Consider the following 18,969-nt stretch of genomic DNA (forward strand, 5'->3'; position numbering starts at 1 on the left):
AAAGTCTAGAATCACCATGGGGGCGACGTTAGCAATTCCATGTCCAGGCCATAACTCAAAGACTAGAATCACCATGGGGGGGCGTTAGCAATTCTGTGTCCGGGCCACATCTTTCCAGGTCCATACCTCAAAGACTAGAATCACCATGGGGGTGCGTTAGCAAATCCGTGTCCGCGCCACAACTTGGTCACTAATAAAGTCATTTTCAAATAACTTTATACAAAGCATCATTACATTAAAAGGATGTGTCGCGCGCAATTTTCAGGTCCATACCTCAAACACTAGAATCACCATGGGGGGCGTTAGCAATTCTGTGTCCGGGCCACATCTTTATTACTAATAAAGTGATTTTCAAATAACTTTATACAAATCATCACTACATTAAAAGGATGTGTCACATGCAATTTCCAGGTCCATACCCCAAAGTCTAGAATCACCATGGGGGGACGTTAGCAATTCCATGTCCAGGCCATAACTCAAAGACTTGAATCACCATGGGGGGGCGTTAGCAATTCTGTGTCCGGGCCACATCTTTGTTACTCGTCCATTAGCAATTCCGTGTCCGGGCCATAACTTGGTAACTAATAAAGCGATTTTCAAATAACTTTATACAAATCATCACTACATTAAAAGGACCTCAAGCCGAATCTTCTTCGGGCGTATAATGCTCCGTTTCGCGGTGCTCTTGTTTTTCTTTTTTGATGGCTTTTGACAGGCACATTTTACATCATTATTGTATTCATTTCTAAGACAGCGGCATATAGTCGTTGAGTGCTGTCCCACGACAGGTCCTGTCTTGTATTGTACCGCTTATTATATTGCATGGTGAAGCTCCGGTTATCCGGCGGCAGTGTCAGTTAACCCTGTGCTGACAATAACTGACTGAAGTATTTATTGTTAACGTATAACGTACTCGATTATAGACGCAAATCACACTGTCATCCTAAATTGTGTGCCCTCTTACTCGAAAATACTGAAGATTTATGTCTTTTGCAGACAATATGTGCAACATATTATTTATGCAATCATGATGAAACTTGTAGGCAGTAAGTGGGGGCTGAATATCTCGGCCAAGCCATTGGTGGACCTTTTTACATAAAAAAACCCTATATAAATACATACGTTTATGTTGTGTAGACAGTCACCGTATTTATTTTTTTTAAATCATGAAACAATTGTATGTCGGTGAAGTTCGACTGTGGTTTACATCGAGTCTGTCATTGATGTTGATTTATTATTTTTTCAGACAATTATGTAATCTTCAATCAGGATTTAGCTTGGTGACAATTTTTGTAAGCATGTTCGATTTTGAGATAAATCTCTAATGCAATACCAGAGTTATGCCCGTGTTACATGAATACTTATTCGCCAAAATAATCAAAGTTTTTGATGAACTAAGTTTTGCTCCAATCAAGTAATTTAGTATTACTTCGACCATGAACAAAGTCATTTCCTATTCAAAATCCTCAAATATACCAGACGGCTGACATCATAAACTAAACATAAAGAACGCAAATTAGGAATTGGCTTGTTGTTGGCAGCGTATATCTATGGCACATATGCCGTACACAGCGTATATCTATTGCACATATGCCGGACACTGGCAGCGTATATCTATGGCACATATGCCGGACACCGCGTATATCTATGGCACATATGCCGGACACAGCGTATATAGATATATATGACACAGCGTATTTCTATGGCGCATATGCCGTACACAGCGTATATCCATGGCACATATGCCGAACACAGCGTATATCTATGGCACATGTGACGCAGCGTATATCTATGGCACATGCCGTACACAGCGTATATCTATGGCACATATGAATCAGCGTAAATCTATGGCACATGTGACACAGCGTATATCTATGGCACATATGCCGTACACAGCGTATATCTATTGCACATATGCCGTACACAGCGTATATCTATGGCACATATGCCGGACACCGGCAGCGTATATATATGGCACATATGCCGGACACCGGCAGCGTATATCTATGGCACATATGCCGGACACAGCGTATATCTATGGCACATATGCCGGACACAGCGTATATAGATATATATGAAACAGCGTATATCTATGGCACTTATGCCGTACACAGCATATATATATATGGCACATATGCCGTACACAGCGTATATCTTTGGCACATATGCCATACACAGCGTATATCTATTGAAGATTTGTCGGACACCGGCAGCGTATATCTATGGCACATATGCCGGACACAGCGTATATCTATGGCAAATGTGCCGGACACAGCGTATATAAATATATACGAAACAGTGTATATCTATGGTACACAAGAGGACACAGCGTATATCAATGGCACATGTGACACAGCGTATATCTATGGCACATGTGGCGCAGCGTATATCTATGGCACATATGCCGTACACAGCGTATATCTATGGCACATATGCCGAACACAGCGTATATCCATGGCACATATGCCGAACACAGCGTATATCTATGGCACATATGCCGGACACAGCGTATATAGATATATATGACACAGCGTATTTCTATGGCGCATATGCCGTACACAGCGTATATCCATGGCACATATGCCGAACACAGCGTATATCTATGGCACATGTGACGCAGCGTATATCTATGGCATATGCCGTACACAGCGTATATCTATGGCACATATGACGCAGCGTAAATCTATGGCACATGTGACGCAGCGTATATCTATGGCATATGCCGTACACAGCGTATATCTATGGCACATATGACGCAGCGTATATCTATGGCACATGTGACACAGTGTATATCTATGGCACATATGACGCAGCTTGGATCTGTGACACATCGTATTGAACTGTAATATTTAATTTAATATTGCAAGCAACATCAAGATTCATTTCACGATGATAAAGATAATAATTCTTAAAAAAGTTCAGCCCCCTCTCATCCAAAATTGTCAGCGCACACAGTGCTGGGACACAATCTGCACGACGTATTTCACCGAGTCAGCACCAAAAGTTGTATTTTCTTTTAAGTCTTCACGAGGTGAAATGTTTTAATTCATTGATAAATCATTATAAATCGCCAAAAATCATAAAATGTTGTCCATGTATAGTTATGCATTGTTAATGTTCAGCAGGCTTGAAATGTGAAAACTGGCATTTGGGTTAAAGATGTCATCCGTTCAAACAGCAAGAAACACCAAACAAGATAGTTTCTTTCTGTTAAGCAAGGGCTTCACTGGAACTCTTGTTTTCACTGTTTACCATTGAGACACTTACTCAATACGATTTTTGAACATTACTGGGTGTTATCGCTGTCAATAAAACGCCTCCAGTACTTTGACCTTCTGATATAACACAGCTGAGGGCAAGAAAATCTCGTGCATTCCCGCAAGTATCCTTCCCCCAAAGCGACTTTCCACTCGAGCAGACGTCAATTTCAAAACGAGACTAGTTTTATTTATATTTTGTTTATATAATAGGTGCTTCAAACCGGCAACACCATCTAGATGAGCATGGATAGAATGTTTGTCTCGATAGAATTGATTGAATAGTTCGATTCAACTTTTTCTGTGCAATAACAGTGTTGAAAACTATGTACCGTAACTAGAGCCAATCTTGCTAAAACTAAACAGAATCTTCGTCTAAATGACATATGGAAACATAAAATTGAAGGTTAAAAAGATCATTAAGTCAAATCGGAGATGCATTGTTTACACTCTATAGGTACTGATGTACCCTCCTACAGTGATTATTCAAGATAATGAATCTGGTAATTTTCTTTAATACCAGTCAGATATGTGTGGGTGTTGTTTTTGATATAATTCATTTATTCACCATCTCATTCTGATGCAGCCACCTGCGCCTCCTCGTGGGTTCTAAAATGTTTTTGATATTTGGTGTTTAATTGGATGTCCTGCTGAAAACAAACATTTTATAACTCGAGTGGCTATTGTGAATCCAAAGTGGCTTGTGCAAACATATTTTCATTTTTATGACAATTTCAATGCGAGACGACGGCCACTTCAAAATTGCATTGATTATAGTCCAGAAAATAAAAGCATCCATTGATGATCCGTGGGGCGAATGCTGAGCTAATATTGACTGTAGGTAAATTGTCAGATCAATTACACAGTGAATACGCTTGAAAGTCATCAGAGTACGATCCATACGTTATTTCCGGTAGTGTTCCGTCAAAGGCGTCAAAATGGCTGCTCTAAATACAACAATGGGCTTTAAAGCTGCACTCTCTCAGATTGAACGTGTTGACAACTTTTTTAATTTTTGTCTTGGAACAAGCCATTTTTTGCGAAAATCCATGCAAACCAGTTAATAAGACTGCTGACAAAAAATCAGATCCCAGATTTTTATATCAAAGTTCAAAAATTGATGTTTTATGCATTTTTTTAAACCGTTCGTAACGGTTTAAACTATAAAACATTAATTTTCGAACGAAAATATAAAAATCTACCCTCTGATTTTTTGTCTGCAATCTTGTATCATTAGTTTGCAGATAGATACTCAAAAAATTGCTCTTTCCAAGACAAAAAATAAGAAAAAAGTTGTTAAAATGGAAAATATGTGTGAGTGCAGCTTTGATGAAAAGAACACTAGAGCTGATATGGAAAAAAATAATCTAAGAATGAACGCGTAGCTAGTATTCAATAGAAGACCGCGTTGGCGATCCACCTGGATTGCAGTGCGCAGTTATTTGCATCCCACTGCTTCCTTTTCAACCGAATGCATTTTTGTTCCTTGTTGAAAGTTTTCTATGGCAACAGTGACACAGAAGTATGCATCAATTAAAACAGATCAAGAACTGGTTCAATGCTTGACGTGTAATTCCAAATGATTTTCTATTATTGCCTGTCATGCGGTGTTTATCGGATTTGCCACTAGATCGTCACCAGCGCTCTTGACAGCATGTTTTACGCCATTGTAGCACAGTATTTTCACTTGTATCGTTTTTAATGACATTTGCCTGCATTGCCGTATATAGAAATGTTCCAGACCCCATTTAGACCTCACTTCTATTTGAAAACACTTTCGAAAAAAAAAGAAATGTGATTTTATCAGGAAAAACTTCATTTTTATATGAACACTGCCATCGCATTTGTTTTCTCTCCTGCTTTTACCGTGGTTCTGGAAGTGAGCAGGAATAGAGACGTCAAACATGTTCTCCTCCGTCTGAGTTCAATGTGTGGCGTTAATTCTAACCTTGCATTCTGTGTTCGCATATAAAAAGGTTTTAAGTGACATGAAATAAAGAAGAACATTTTCACTTTCACCGCTCGATATGTATGAAACTGGGAAAGTGTTGTTAAATACGATTCGTTAAATATGCAGTACTAATAAGACCATGCTTCTCTTCAAAATCGATAAGTACACATAATGTTGTTGTTGTTTTTTATACACGGATTGCCAAGAAAAATCGCGGACAATGACAACAACACATGATTAATAAATTATAACTTTAAAGCTGTTAATTGATAAACGTTGAGTGATGTTTTCCCTTGGGGTAGAGTACGCTATCGACAGTATGGTAGCGATTTGCAAATATTGCCTTGGATGCCAATAGTTCAGTCACCAGCTTCCGGCAGCCGATTCTTCGCTTCATTAAGTCTTGCTCCTCATCAAACATTCATAACGACACCTTCAGCTGCAGGGCTTTTACATTTTCAATTTACTATGAAATTGGAATTTAATAAACTCCGTAAATGCTGCCGCGATACCTTGGACTAGGCACTACTATGGTAACGGCGTGTCGCCTTGTGCGCTATAGATCCGTGTAGAGGGGACGTATTGCTTTCAGTTCTGTGAAATACTCATTGTTTGTTAAATATTGTATTTTAGTATTGATCTGTGACTTATTCGCGACATCTACGGCGATTTTGTTTGAGAGTATGTTAAAGGCTCGTTGGTACCCCAAACGGATACATATATGTAGCATCTTATACGACTCAAAAAGAGAGTATACTGGAGCTTTTAATAAAAATATACAGCGACAGGTGATTTACACAGATTTAGTGAACATGAAATCCGCTTAGAAAAACGGTCTCAATCAGCTATTAACTAACATAACAAACTGGAAACAAGTGATCGTCGGTGCGTTTTAAACCACAGAAATTCACGGCAGAGCTTTAAGACCCCTCACAGCACAATGTGACATTTGTGTCTTGGCGCTGGAGGCTTTAAGCGGCGGTGATGGAGTATATCAAGAAGGGACGGGCGGCGGAGGAGGAACACGCACAGGACACGCGCGTTCGCATCAATGTTGGTGGCACGCTGTTTGAGACATGGCGTTCCACTCTGGTACGTAAAACAGCGTTTAGTAAACATATATAGTGTACGCCCCAGTTCTAAGCTCGACTATTCGAACAGTAAGGAGAGCCATATTATATCTATACCTTGGTTAAGGTTTGGCACGTAAGCACCTTTAAGTCATTACTCAGAAAGTACATCAAGTATTGCTTTGAAACTTAAGACATATGTCCCCAACTATCCAACCTACTTTATTGATGAAGTAATATTACACTTAATTGAAAAAAATGCAAATACTTGCATAACTTAGTTAAGGTTTTGCATGTAACCACATTTTAGTCAATATTTCAGCAAATACACTGTATTGAAACGTTATACAAGGGCTTCCAACCATACAACTTTCTTAATAAATCAAGTGAGATAATTCTATCTTGCATATAATATAAATGTTGCCTTTCTCTTATTCAACTTAAAAATTCTGGTTAAGGTTTGACATGTAAAGATATATAATCAATCATTTTTACAAGTAAGTATGATAACTTTGATAATGATAATTATGTTAATGTACGTATATGACATTCTTGCAACAACTTATAATGGATACTACCAAATATGTAAATGTTGAAAATATATTGATTGAATGTGGTTTTACTGAATATATCTACATTATTGACAGTATGAAATTATTGTAATTTATAATCATCATATTAAACTGAGTTGTGTTTGTCGAAGAAATGTATGATAGTGATAGTGTGATTGTATGTTTTGTATGTTGCTTATTATGTCTGTAATGATTGTACACTTAGTATGTAACCTTCGTTAAATAAAGTTATTATTATTATTATTATTATTATTATTATTATTATTATTATTATTATTATTATTATAACTCTATCTTGCATGTAATGCAAATTTTACACCTTTATGTCGTATTGGTTAAGGTTTTGCATGTCATCTTATTTTACAGTGATCCATGCGCGTTTCACCAAAACTTTGCAATCCTTAAACTTAAAAGCGGCTTTGTGACAGCCATGTTTTAAATTGTACCTTATTTTGTAAAATCTGCCGAATTTGGAAATTCATAAGGGAACCAGGATGAGAATGGTATACGGCAACCTCCGTTGCATAAACCTACAAAAACAAATTATTACTAGATCACTTATTGCTCAATTGATTGTTAGATTATGTTGTATACAATATTTATGTAAAAAGAAATCACCAACGGACTTTTAAAATGCCCGTCGACTTTTAAGCAAAATACTTGTACTCATTTTCATTTAAAGGTAGTCGTATATATGTTTTCATATCATTTTTATTGTACTATTCCTTGAGTGATTCCAATAGGGTATGATTTCCAGCAAACTAAAGCTAGAAATTATAAGCCACACTCAAATCAATGTGACTACCGGCCTATCCTACAGGAGCGGATCCCTGGGACGCGGCTTGCGCTGTTGGCAGTCATGGGACCGGCGGACAGCACATGGGACGCGGAGCGCCACGAGTTCTTTTTTGACCGCCATCCAGGCGTCTTTTCCATGGTGATGCATTACTACCGCACCGAGGAACTGCATACTGACCAAAACTTCTGTGGAAACATCATTCAAGGTGTACGTAAGAAATATATTTAAAATTGATATACTTAGAAGACCACACCTGCAAATGTGCTATTCGGGCAACGTTTCATAAAAAAATATTTCTTCATCAAACCATCCTGTTTTTTAACATGTTTTTTGAAAAACACTCAAAACTTGTTATACTATGACATTCATAGCTATTTAATACGACTGATACTCATTATAAGCTTTCCGGTTGTTTATCAGTGAAACAAAAGTTATATTAAACTGGTTCAAACAGTGAAATAACATTTTGCTACTTTTTACTGTTTTGAAATTTAATGCTGCACTCTCACAGATTGACCATTTTAACAACTTTTTTTTATTTTTTGTAAAAATGAATCATCTTTCTATTATGTTCTGTTCTGTTTTACACGTATAAGATTATAACATTTTCAGCCAATGAAATCGCTTATAGGCCTCACATAAGAACCACGCTAAATCGTTAAGACTAACAGTTTTAAATAAAACATTAACAACCTAGCTCCGCTCTTCTGAACCGTTAAGGTTGTATACAGTATGTTCTATTGTTAACTATTTCTTAGTGTTTACGCTCATTTCTCCGCGAATGAAATCCCCGGAAAGATCCCGATTTAATATGAAAAAAACACTGACGGAAACAATCGCAAAACCCCTAAGCGGGTAAGTTAACGGTTCGTGCATGTTGGTCAGTGTAGAGCTTTTATACGCAAAAAAACATTAATATATGTGTTTCTTGTATTATATATATCAAAATATTGGAGCTATACCTGATTGCATTTAAAATGTTTACATGTTTATCGTAAATCTGACATAGAACCGGGTGGGACTAGTTGGACATTGCCCCTACACACTCTTACCACTGCTTTCCGTATATCGACACAAGATCTTTTAACTTAAACTCAAATTATGGTCCCTATTCTCCCTTTGTGTCCGCACAATTGTCCCAGCCCTTTGCGCCTAGCCGCTCTGAGAGATTGGTACGCCCTGGAGAACAAAACTATGATTGTTATTACTACTGCGCTTTAAATGCGTTGTAGTTGCGATTTAATCAAAAAGAGCAATTAAGACACCTCTTTCATCTCTTTCTTCTCTTTCATCAGCAGATAAAGCAAATTTGTAACCATTTTCATCTTTCTGAATATTTCATAATCGTTATTAACTCCAAAGGAAATTGATTTCGACTAATGCATCGCCGTGAATAAATATAGTTTATTTCATGTATCAATCGAATCTGTAACAGAAAGATACAGTTACAGATGAACGTGACAATGCCACACTTTAATAGAACCCAACACGTTTATAGTCGGCAGCCTGGAGAAACAGTATCTGAAATTCGAAGTTACTTTTCCTAATTGCCTTATAGATTGTTCAATATGTTAATTTTCTTTACATCGGTGCTTGATTGTTTTTCTCTCTGCCCGTAACTGGTTAATACTAAGGATATTTTCTAAAACTGTATGTCATAAGGATATTGCTGTAATGCTCTTCCGTTTGCCAATGATATTTTCTAAACATTTAAGACTGTTGTTTTGCTTGGCAATACCCAAAACACTGAGCATCCATAATTGAATGTCAATCATAAATAGGAAAACATATTTTGCTATCAGTTGATTTCTGTTGCGGTCGGTCATTATCTGCCGTCGACAGTGTTGATGGTAATTACAAATTCTCCAAACTACATTTTTCAAAATATGTATTTTGATCAGATTAGATATTTGAGTTATATCGATTCAAAAAGTGGGCCACTAGGACTTCATGGTTTCTAAATTAGAGCAATGCAGAGGCTTCTTTTTATACCCGTTCCCATGACCCTTTACACCTACAAGCCCCTATGTTCTGTGTATCTTAGTGCGCAGAAAATATAAAAAAGTAAATAGATTTTTCGTCTCAAATTTCTAAGCAGGCAGAGTTGGAAATCGTCTATCTACGCGTATATAGCTACACTTTTGTCGGAAGTAATTCTGAAATGCAAATAAGATTGTTTGGGGCTACACATTGGTTGCTACAGATTGCACTATATACATAAACATTGTTAAATCACTAGAATGTTTATGCCAATCACTTGTGTCGGACATAACGAATATGTATGCGTAATTTTGTAAGAAAATAGTACCTCATCGGTGAAAAAATAACAGTTTTTTTCCTTTCCCCTGCTAATCCAGACTTTCTATCAAAAGTACATGTAAACTGGAACTTGTTTAGAAAAGTTGTCGTCGAGTTACAGGTCGAGATTCTGTGAGTCATGTCATGTCGAAATGAAAGGCACATTACACTTGATGTTAAATAAAAATCAACATTTTCGACCTAATTTTAATGCCACTTAGACATTTGGACATGCAGAATTATCGTCGTTTTAAAGTTATGTCAAATTTAAAACGGGTCACTTCGGGTACAAAGTAGGACAAACGAAAAGCCCTGTCAATACCCTTGTGGAATCACATTTTTCCCAACTTCATTACCATACTTATAATAACGTACATGACCACTTTCCTCCGAAAAAAATGAATGCCGGTCGATGTTCATGAAACTCGGTACAAACAATTATCAATAACTGTACTTTAACGTGGTGTATATTTTTTGGTAACTATCCCGTAGTTAGTTAATTTTAATGCGCCCCCTAGCGGACAAGTGCATTTTGGCGCAAACGTTGATTTCATTTGGCCGCTGTTCCTTGTCGCGGCTCATAAGCAGCCCAGATATGGAAAATTTACTTTAAAAGACACGCTAGAATAAATGCCCACATTTCAATTCAAACACGTGTTGTTATTCTTCCATAAATAGTGAAACGAGGTTATCCAATACACCCGAAACAATAAAACATATTCTTTTTTATAAATATATTTAAGTATTTATGTCTTTGTTTACTATTCAGATGAATGATTAGATCATGACATCAGAGCCAATCATCTTAGCGCTTTTAATCACGTGAGCAAAACTTAAAATCACGTGTCTAATGTTAGCCAATCAGTACACTTTTTCTCCATAACTGTTCGTTTGATCCACGCTTCAAACTCGGAATCCATCTCCTCCTCTCCTCTCCTCTTCTCTCAACCCCTCTCCAGCAACGCTATTTCAACGTTGAAATTGCAAAAGTATGTACGTAATTCCGCTCCGCTTTGAAGATTGAAGAGGTGTCGAGAACCTTGCGCGAACTTACTTCCCTTGAGATTTTAAGTCTTATTTGACAGAATTCATAGTGGTACAGAACACTAAGATAAAGAAACTTAATACCTTGATCTTGGACAATACATACAAATAGTTATAAGTAAATTTAAACTACACACTTTCTAAGAGCTTGGTTACAATTGTTTCAACGTTAAAACTATAACGTTGTTGCAACTTTGAAATTGCAAAGTTGAAATCGCAACGTCTATTCACTTTTCAAATCCAACCTTTCATAAGTATCTCTTTTATGTTTTTTTTTTCTTCTTAAATTTAAGTTCCATGTTGGTTTAACGCTGTTATGCCTGCTCGATTAGTTTTTGAACTTTCACAGACAATGAGCACTAGTTTTCTTGTACGGTCAAGTACATTTATTCATGAAGCTTTTGTTATGCGCTCGAATATCGTCTAACCCCGCCTTGTCTTTGAACTGTTATTTTATGGTAATAATTAAAGAAGTCCAACTTCAACACAAATTTTTTTTTTTTTTTGAAAATAGCATATAGCATTTGTTCAACGTGTTAAATGTATTATTTTTTGGTTATTTGGTTATTATATAAGAAAATTAGTATCATTATATTACTAACATAATATACTTAAAGTATTTGTTAACAGTTCTTCAGAAATTTTCCTTCATGTTACGTGATCAGTTATGTTAATTAAATATATCATGTAACAAGAAACATGCATGTGTATACATTATTTAATAAATATGGTTCAACCTTGAATCTTAAAATCCAATAAAGATGATGATGCAGAATAAATAATTGTGGAAAACATACTGTTGACTCTCTAGATGCCACTTTTTCTATCTAGTTTCACCAAACTTACAGTATTTGCAATATGACCAATTTTACTCGTATTGATTTGTATATCTTTTGAAAGCTTGCTTTAACATGTCAAGCGTCAGTACTCGTTAGATCGATATTGGGCCTTCATGACATTTAATCTGTGCATACCTATATCCTCCAGTCTTTATTGTCTCCGCCCTGCATGTGCCGTTCTAACATGGTCCAATTTCCGGGCCATTCAAAGGCGGCTTTCCGGGAGGCTCCCGTGTCAGGCGGCACGTGCCACGCTGTTCCTTCCAAGAAGGAATGTCTATTTAAATACAAAGCTGCTTTCAAACATACACACAACCGATGCTAGTATCGACCCACGGACTGCACGGTTTCGATTGAAGCGCATTTATTTCCGGTAACCAGTGTTTGGAATGTCTTGGAACCTAATAAACTGATATAAAGTGAAATAGAAGGTCAGGGTAATCAATGTACGGCGAGTTATTGAAACGCGCGGCGTACCGGCCACTACCCACAATGCCATATTTGCGAGGAGAAAACCGGAAATGAATAAAGAACCGTGACAATGAGATTTGAGGCGATAAATTTACAGCGTGAGATTGCCTGGTTTATTTTCTCTAGAAGCCCTGTAAGACTGCTGACAAGAGAAATACATCATGCTAACATTTACATGCATTAATACACTCTTTGGTCATGTAAACTGTATACACGTGCAATGCTTTCACAAATTATTATATATACTTATGGCCAGTTTTATATATGACGAGATTAACCCCGGGGGAGGGAATTTATCCCAGGTTTCGAGTTGGGGTTAAATTCCCCCGTGGGTAGTTCATGTTGTAATTTACAACAACCAATCGCAACAGAGAAAGAGAAACCAGCAACAAAAACAGTAGCAGAATTAATTTTCTAAAAACTTTGCTTAAATTTAAATACCTTCACTAAAAAAATGTCCAAAGTCCAAAAGCACACAAAGTATATTCACTAAGACTGTTTTTTAATGTCCACATATTTAAATCTAAAGACAATGTTGAACACACTCTATGAGCACAATTTATATCCAACCAAAAGAACGCCAAGAACTTTCTCTCAAATTTATAATAATCTTGTTTCTTATTAAACTTCTATCAATGGATTTAATAGAAAATTCTCGAAAATTCTCTACTAATCCAGATTTATGCCCTCTAAAATAATGCAGCTAGGTCACCTTATAATGAACTTAGACAATTAAACAATTTGTCTTAAATTTTCTAGTTTCATTGTAATAGTATATAATTGTTCCAGCATATATATACATATATAACAGTATAAACCCAAACCAACATCTGATTTGCACACGGGGGTAGTTCGATTTTCGAAGAGTTTTACATTAAAGATTAAAACAAATATTTGTTTTTTCTTTGTGACTCATATACTTACATATACGTATTAAAACGGAGTGCTAAACTTCAAAATGTATTAATTAAAACACATACCCGATTCTTGATTGACTTTGTAGAACATTAAAACAAACATGAACACGTGCAGACTAATGTTTTTTGACAGTTTTACAGTATGTTTTGGAGGACACACGAATTTTATATTTATTTCCAAAAAAATACTATAACTTCCTATCGCTTAGCGAATAACAGTGGTATTAAATACAAATAAATCAGCCATCTATTAGTAATATTATCTTCACCGTTATGTTTAATGCATTTTTCAACACAAACCATTGATATTTATTTAAGATATTCGTTTTTCTCAACTGCCGTATGAACACGTCCAATAAATACCCCAGGCGCCTATTTGCCAATGTGGGTCGATTTGCCTCTGGTGGCTAATTTAGCTCATGGGCAAGTACTGGGCATATAAACGCAGTATATAGTTAGATATGAAATCTTATCATTTATGCACCAGTCAATTGTAACCACGGCCCACCCAGGTCCGGGGGTATACCGGGGATAGCCGGGGAAATGGGCCGTGTATTTACCTTCAGGTGGCCCCGCAGTGCCGGGTTCATGCGGTGGTTTTGTCTTCGCGCAAAAAATAGCGGGGGGGGGGGGGGGGTCCTTACCTATTGCCCCTGGGATCTGGAGGCATTTGGCGGGGATTTAACCATCAGTTCGTTCCTGCAGGGCGGGGATTTTACCAGGGCTTGGCTGGACCAAAAGCCAAAGTCACCGCTATTCCCCGGACCTGCGGAAGCCGTGGTTACAATTGACTGGTGCATAATAGCCTAAAAGAATTATCGAATAACAGTAATACAACTCAATTAACAAACACTACATGCAGACCTCTGTATATGTTTCTCTGTACATATTCTAGTGTTAGTGACGTCAAATGGCATGACAAATGTTTGCCATACTCTCCATTCGCATTCTTTACAATCTTAAACAGTAGCAAAATCTCCCTCGTTACAACCATGGAGGCAGAACTCCTCAATGTGTATAGCTACACGTTTTGTTTGTTAAGCAATTAAACTTCGTTACTTCTAATTCCACCAAAGATAATCAAACAATGCACATTCTTTATATTACGTTGTATAAACTCTTGAATCTTGTAGGAGCTTGAATTCTGGGGTCTGACTGAGCTGGATATTGAGCCGTGTTGCTGGGGCCACTACTCCAAGTACAAGGAACACCGGGAGACGCTGGCGGCCCTGGACGATAACTTCACGCAGCAGAACGACGAGGAGGCGTGGCACGACAAGATGACGCCCTTCCAGCGCTTTCGCCACCGCACCTGGCAGTTCATAGAGGAGCCAACCACCTCTCGTGGCGCAAAGGTATAAACATAATCTAACAGCATTGTGCGTTTTGATCAATAATTAAAAAAACACCTGCAAGACTAAGAACTAGTTTGACAGATGGACTTTATTCGTGCACTCCCACTTATATAACATATAGATTGTTGTCACAATTATACCGGTGAACACTATGAACAATAATATTGAACAATAGTATTTTCAAAACTGGAAGATGTCCCCTGTTCGAAATAATTTCACTGGAATGTTTCTTCTTTAAACCTCTCGTGATCACGTCATTGTCACTTTTTAAGACGGTTTTCACCCCACCCCCTTTTGGATTTATACAATGTTTGCATGGCAGGTTTTCATGTTTTCAAAGTTATTTTGACTTCATCTTGATTTCGAGTGATGAACAGTGTAACCGGGGTTTCAAGGTCTTGTCTTCTTATGCTTAAGCTGCATGGTTTTTATAAGGTTATTTAGTTTGAAATGTGGAAGATGATTATTTAGTGCTATTTTCCTGAACCCATAATAAAATATAAGATGAACATCGATTATATAAGCAGCTCACTCGGCATCTGACCAGAATAATGATGGCTTTCTAGGTACAACGATGGCACGTGATGAACTTAGTGTCAGTTTAGCCAGCGCTATAGATTGCCATACTATGATAATGCAATACCAGTATACGGAAATATAGTATTGTAACAATAACCCCATGTGGCTTATGAAACAGAAAGTGATTAATTCCGTTAATGACATGACAGTTAGTCAACACGAGCTCAGACTCAAACATACAATTAATAACAGTAAATGGCTCATAAATCTTAATTATAAATGAAGCCTGAAATGAAATGAATCCTGAACTGAACTAAAATGATTTTCATGTCAAATTGCTGGTTATTTATTCTTAAAAATAGTTTGCACTTGAATAATAAAGAAGCCCATTAAAATACAATAATCGAAATAAAATGGTCCCAACGGAACTAGCTTGCATTGTTGTTGTGTCTTCTTTTTCAGATTTACGCGGTTGTGTCCATGTTTTTCGTGGTGTTGTCGATCGCGATTTTCTGTCTGGAGACGTACCACTGGTTCCGGGTACCGATCCCGGGCGCTATGCCCCACAACACCACCGTGTACGACCACTTCTTCTCGCCGACCCGCGACCACTGTATTCGGGAGAAGTTCAAGGCCGGCAAGTACCTGTTCGCTGAGACGGAGCCCCACCCCGCCATGACGTACCTGGATTACGTGTGCGCCGTCTACTTTACCATAGAGTTTGTGGCCCGTTTCTTCTTCGCCCCAAGCAAAATAAAGTTTATAAAAGCACCACTGAATGTTATCGACTTCCTGTGCCTCGTGCCGCACCTAACTGGCATTATTTTGAAACTAGCAGACCCGTATGGATCCTCAAAAGAAACAAGTAACTTGTTTAGGGCCTTTCTGGCTTTACGAACTGTGAGAATTTTAAGGATTTTCAAACTTATGAAACATTACAGTGCGTTTAAAATCCTGGTATACACCATAAAGGTTTCCACTAAAGAGTTATTGTTGATGGTTGTGTTCCTGTTTACCGGCGTGCTGATCTTCGCGAGCATCATTTTCTACGCGGAGCCGGATGGGTTTGACAGTATTCCCGTGGGCTTCTGGTGGGCTCTCGTCACCATGACAACAGTCGGATACGGAGATGTTGTTCCAAAGACGGAGGGAGGCTTTTTGATCGGCTGCGTCTGTGTATTATGTGGTGTCTTAACTGTAGCCTTTACTGTACCAATCGTTGTCAATAATTTCACGTTGTATTATTCACACGCACAAAGTAGAATAAAACTACCGGTACACAAGCGAAAAGAACTTAAACGTAAAATTTTCCTTAAAAACCAAAAATCTCTTGAATTTTTACAAAAGCTTAAGTGGAGGCGAGACAAAAACAGAACAAAAACAGACTTTAATAACATAGACACTATGAACACCCCGCGGGACCCGCCGTATGGACAGGAAGCGACGGCAGATGTGTCGACACCACCAAAGAGGCAAAATGTTACAGTGTTGCTGAGCAACAATGCTACAGAGCCAGGTGCGATGTACGAAAAGAACTCTGACGACCAACCGATGACGTCACGGGATACGACGTCCCATGATATGATGTCCCAGGATGCGTCGTCTCTGACGCCAGTGGAGGAACCAGAGCGTATCAAGACGGTGTCGGAGAGTATCGACTTCTCTCTTGCGGACTCCCTATCCCTCAACCTGCCCGGGACTCCCTCACAGGGCAGTGTCTCATCGGAACAGGTATCACTACATTCGGCTTCTTAAGAATTAAAATCAGATCTTCGTTAGTTTTTTTGGGATCGATTAGCGATTCGGTACTAAGTCATTTAACATTGATATTCCGTTGGTGTTGCTCATATATTTGACGTTTTAATTACTACTGAAATTAATGTTCTCAAATTTAACCCCAATATGACCACCCGTCTGTCGCTAGTTGCATTGAAAATGAAATCAGTTAACATAAAATCATATCAATATAATCATGAAAAATGCATGACAAATTTATTCTTTTAACAAATATGTATGAGCTTTATATCCTATTGGTGTTGCAGCTGCAGGAGACTGAGCGGCTGCTGAGCCATTGCGCGGACGTTGACCGCATACGGAGGGAGGAGCGTAAGCGGCAGCTGGACCTCATCAACCAGCGGCGGGAGGTGCGCCGCCAGCAGCACCAGATCCCCTCAGACACACGCAGGAGGCCCGGTGGAGGAGCAGGCAAAACCACATAAACAATACTGACGGGCCTCTTGGAATGACATGTCCAAAAAGGGTGGTTAAACTGCATACCCCCGGCAGAGTTATAAATGTTATAACTGTAGAGTTTTATCAACTTTTCTCATTGAATAAGTGTAAAGGTAAATCTTTATAGTGGTTTACTATGTATTCGCAGGTCTGGTAGTCCGTGTATTCTTCGGCATGTTAGGGTAACCTGGAGATAAAATTGGCATAATGTGACAGTGCTCATGTGACCTCTTATCGCTCTATCCTTAGACGCTAGTATTATCTTTCATGGTTATCATTGTTACAGGTGTTCCATTTATGTTGTAATGTCTTTAGTACCCATTCTCCTTTGAACATTTGTCTGAAATATGATATCTTTAAATATTGTTTTCCTTTATTATTGTTATCGAATAGCTGCAGGTTTCGGTTATTCTAGTTGCAGAATATCGCTGTGACTTTTTTCTTGTCAATGATAGCTGTTATATCATTGTTATTCTTCCTTGTCAATGACAACTGTAATATCACTGTGATTTCTTCCTTGTCAATGACAACTGTAATATCTTCCTTGTCAGTGACAGCTGTAATATCCCTGTGATTTCTTCATTGTCAGTGACACCTGTAATATCACTGTGATTTCTTCATGGTCAATGACAGCTGTAATATCCCTGTGATATCTTCATTGTCAGTGACAGCAGTAATATCACTGTGATTTCTTCCTTGTCAATGACAACTGTAATATCACTGTGATTTCTTCCTTGTCAATGACAACTGTAATATCTTCCTTGTCAGTGACAGCTGTAATATCCCTGTGATTTCTTCATTGTCAGTGACACCTGTAATATCACTGTGATTTCTTCCTTGTCAATGACAACTGATATATCACTATGATTTCTTCCTTGTCAATGACAACTTTTTGTACTATCACTGTGATTTCTTCCTTGTCAATGACAGCTATAATGCCACCTGGGCCTTATATATATTATTATATAATATCTGTTAACATATATATATTTTCTCTTTTTTTACCTATCCTGAATTAATTATTTTTCAAATATCAGACGATGCCCCATGTAGCCATTTGGTATGTTTCAAAATATCTGACACCAGGGATGCTTAGAAAGAGACCTGTAGTCAATTGTAAAATGTTAGTTAAGGTTTTGGTTTGGCCAAAGTTATCCAAAATGTTTGTTGATTGGATAATATTTATCCAATAATAACTACTGACTAATAAAATCGTTTACATAAGTGGATAAGACAAAAAGATAACCCGTGAACAACTTATCAAAGTATTGTACAATTGGCTGCTGCTGGACTTAATAAAATAACACATTTTTTACCACTTCACCATTATCCTCACACCAATTATCAAACACCGTTTACGAATGGCTTTAAATGGCTTTGTTAACTTTTAAAAGACTTCATTATTGAATATATATTTCAAATAAAAAATGATTTATCAATACTGTCTTGCTATTCCTGATTCTTCATGGGACTTAACTCTGTGTGGAAATTGTTACAGTTTATACTGAATTGTGTAGAACTAACAACTATTTCCACAACTACTCATGACCTTATTGAATAATTGTTTACTTTTCAAAAAGTAACACGTACAGTTTGGTTGGTGGAGCTGAATTAATACTTTCATATATAACTAATTTGTTGTTAA

At 37.6% G+C, this 18,969-nt stretch overlaps 1 protein-coding gene across 1 annotated transcript; it reads left to right on the top strand.

Moving 5' to 3' along the window:
• Positions 1–5,683: 5,683 nt before the first annotated feature.
• On the top strand, positions 5,684–18,691 carry LOC128228783 (potassium voltage-gated channel protein Shaw-like). Its single transcript, XM_052940284.1, has 5 exons — positions 5,684–6,300; positions 7,671–7,856; positions 14,352–14,573; positions 15,555–16,823; positions 17,135–18,691. The coding sequence occupies exons 1-5, from the start codon at positions 6,193–6,195 to the stop codon at positions 17,309–17,311; spliced, it is 1,962 nt and encodes a 653-aa protein (XP_052796244.1). The 5' UTR covers positions 5,684–6,192; the 3' UTR covers positions 17,312–18,691.
• Positions 18,692–18,969: the final 278 nt, after the last annotated feature.

Source organism: Mya arenaria, chromosome 3 (assembly GCF_026914265.1).
Source record: "Mya arenaria isolate MELC-2E11 chromosome 3, ASM2691426v1".
Classification (NCBI taxonomy): Eukaryota; Metazoa; Mollusca; class Bivalvia; order Myida; family Myidae; genus Mya; species Mya arenaria.

Bases quoted from the DNA above. Each gene is read 5' to 3' on its own strand.
- LOC128228783 (XM_052940284.1), top strand. From the start codon at position 6,193: ATGGAGTATATCAAGAAGGGACGGGCGGCGGAGGAGGAACACGCACAG. The intron at 6,301-7,670 runs GTACGTAAAACA...CCTATCCTACAG, and splicing joins AGACATGGCGTTCCACTCTG to GAGCGGATCCCTGGGACGCG. The intron at 7,857-14,351 runs GTACGTAAGAAA...TGAATCTTGTAG, and splicing joins GTGGAAACATCATTCAAGGT to GAGCTTGAATTCTGGGGTCT.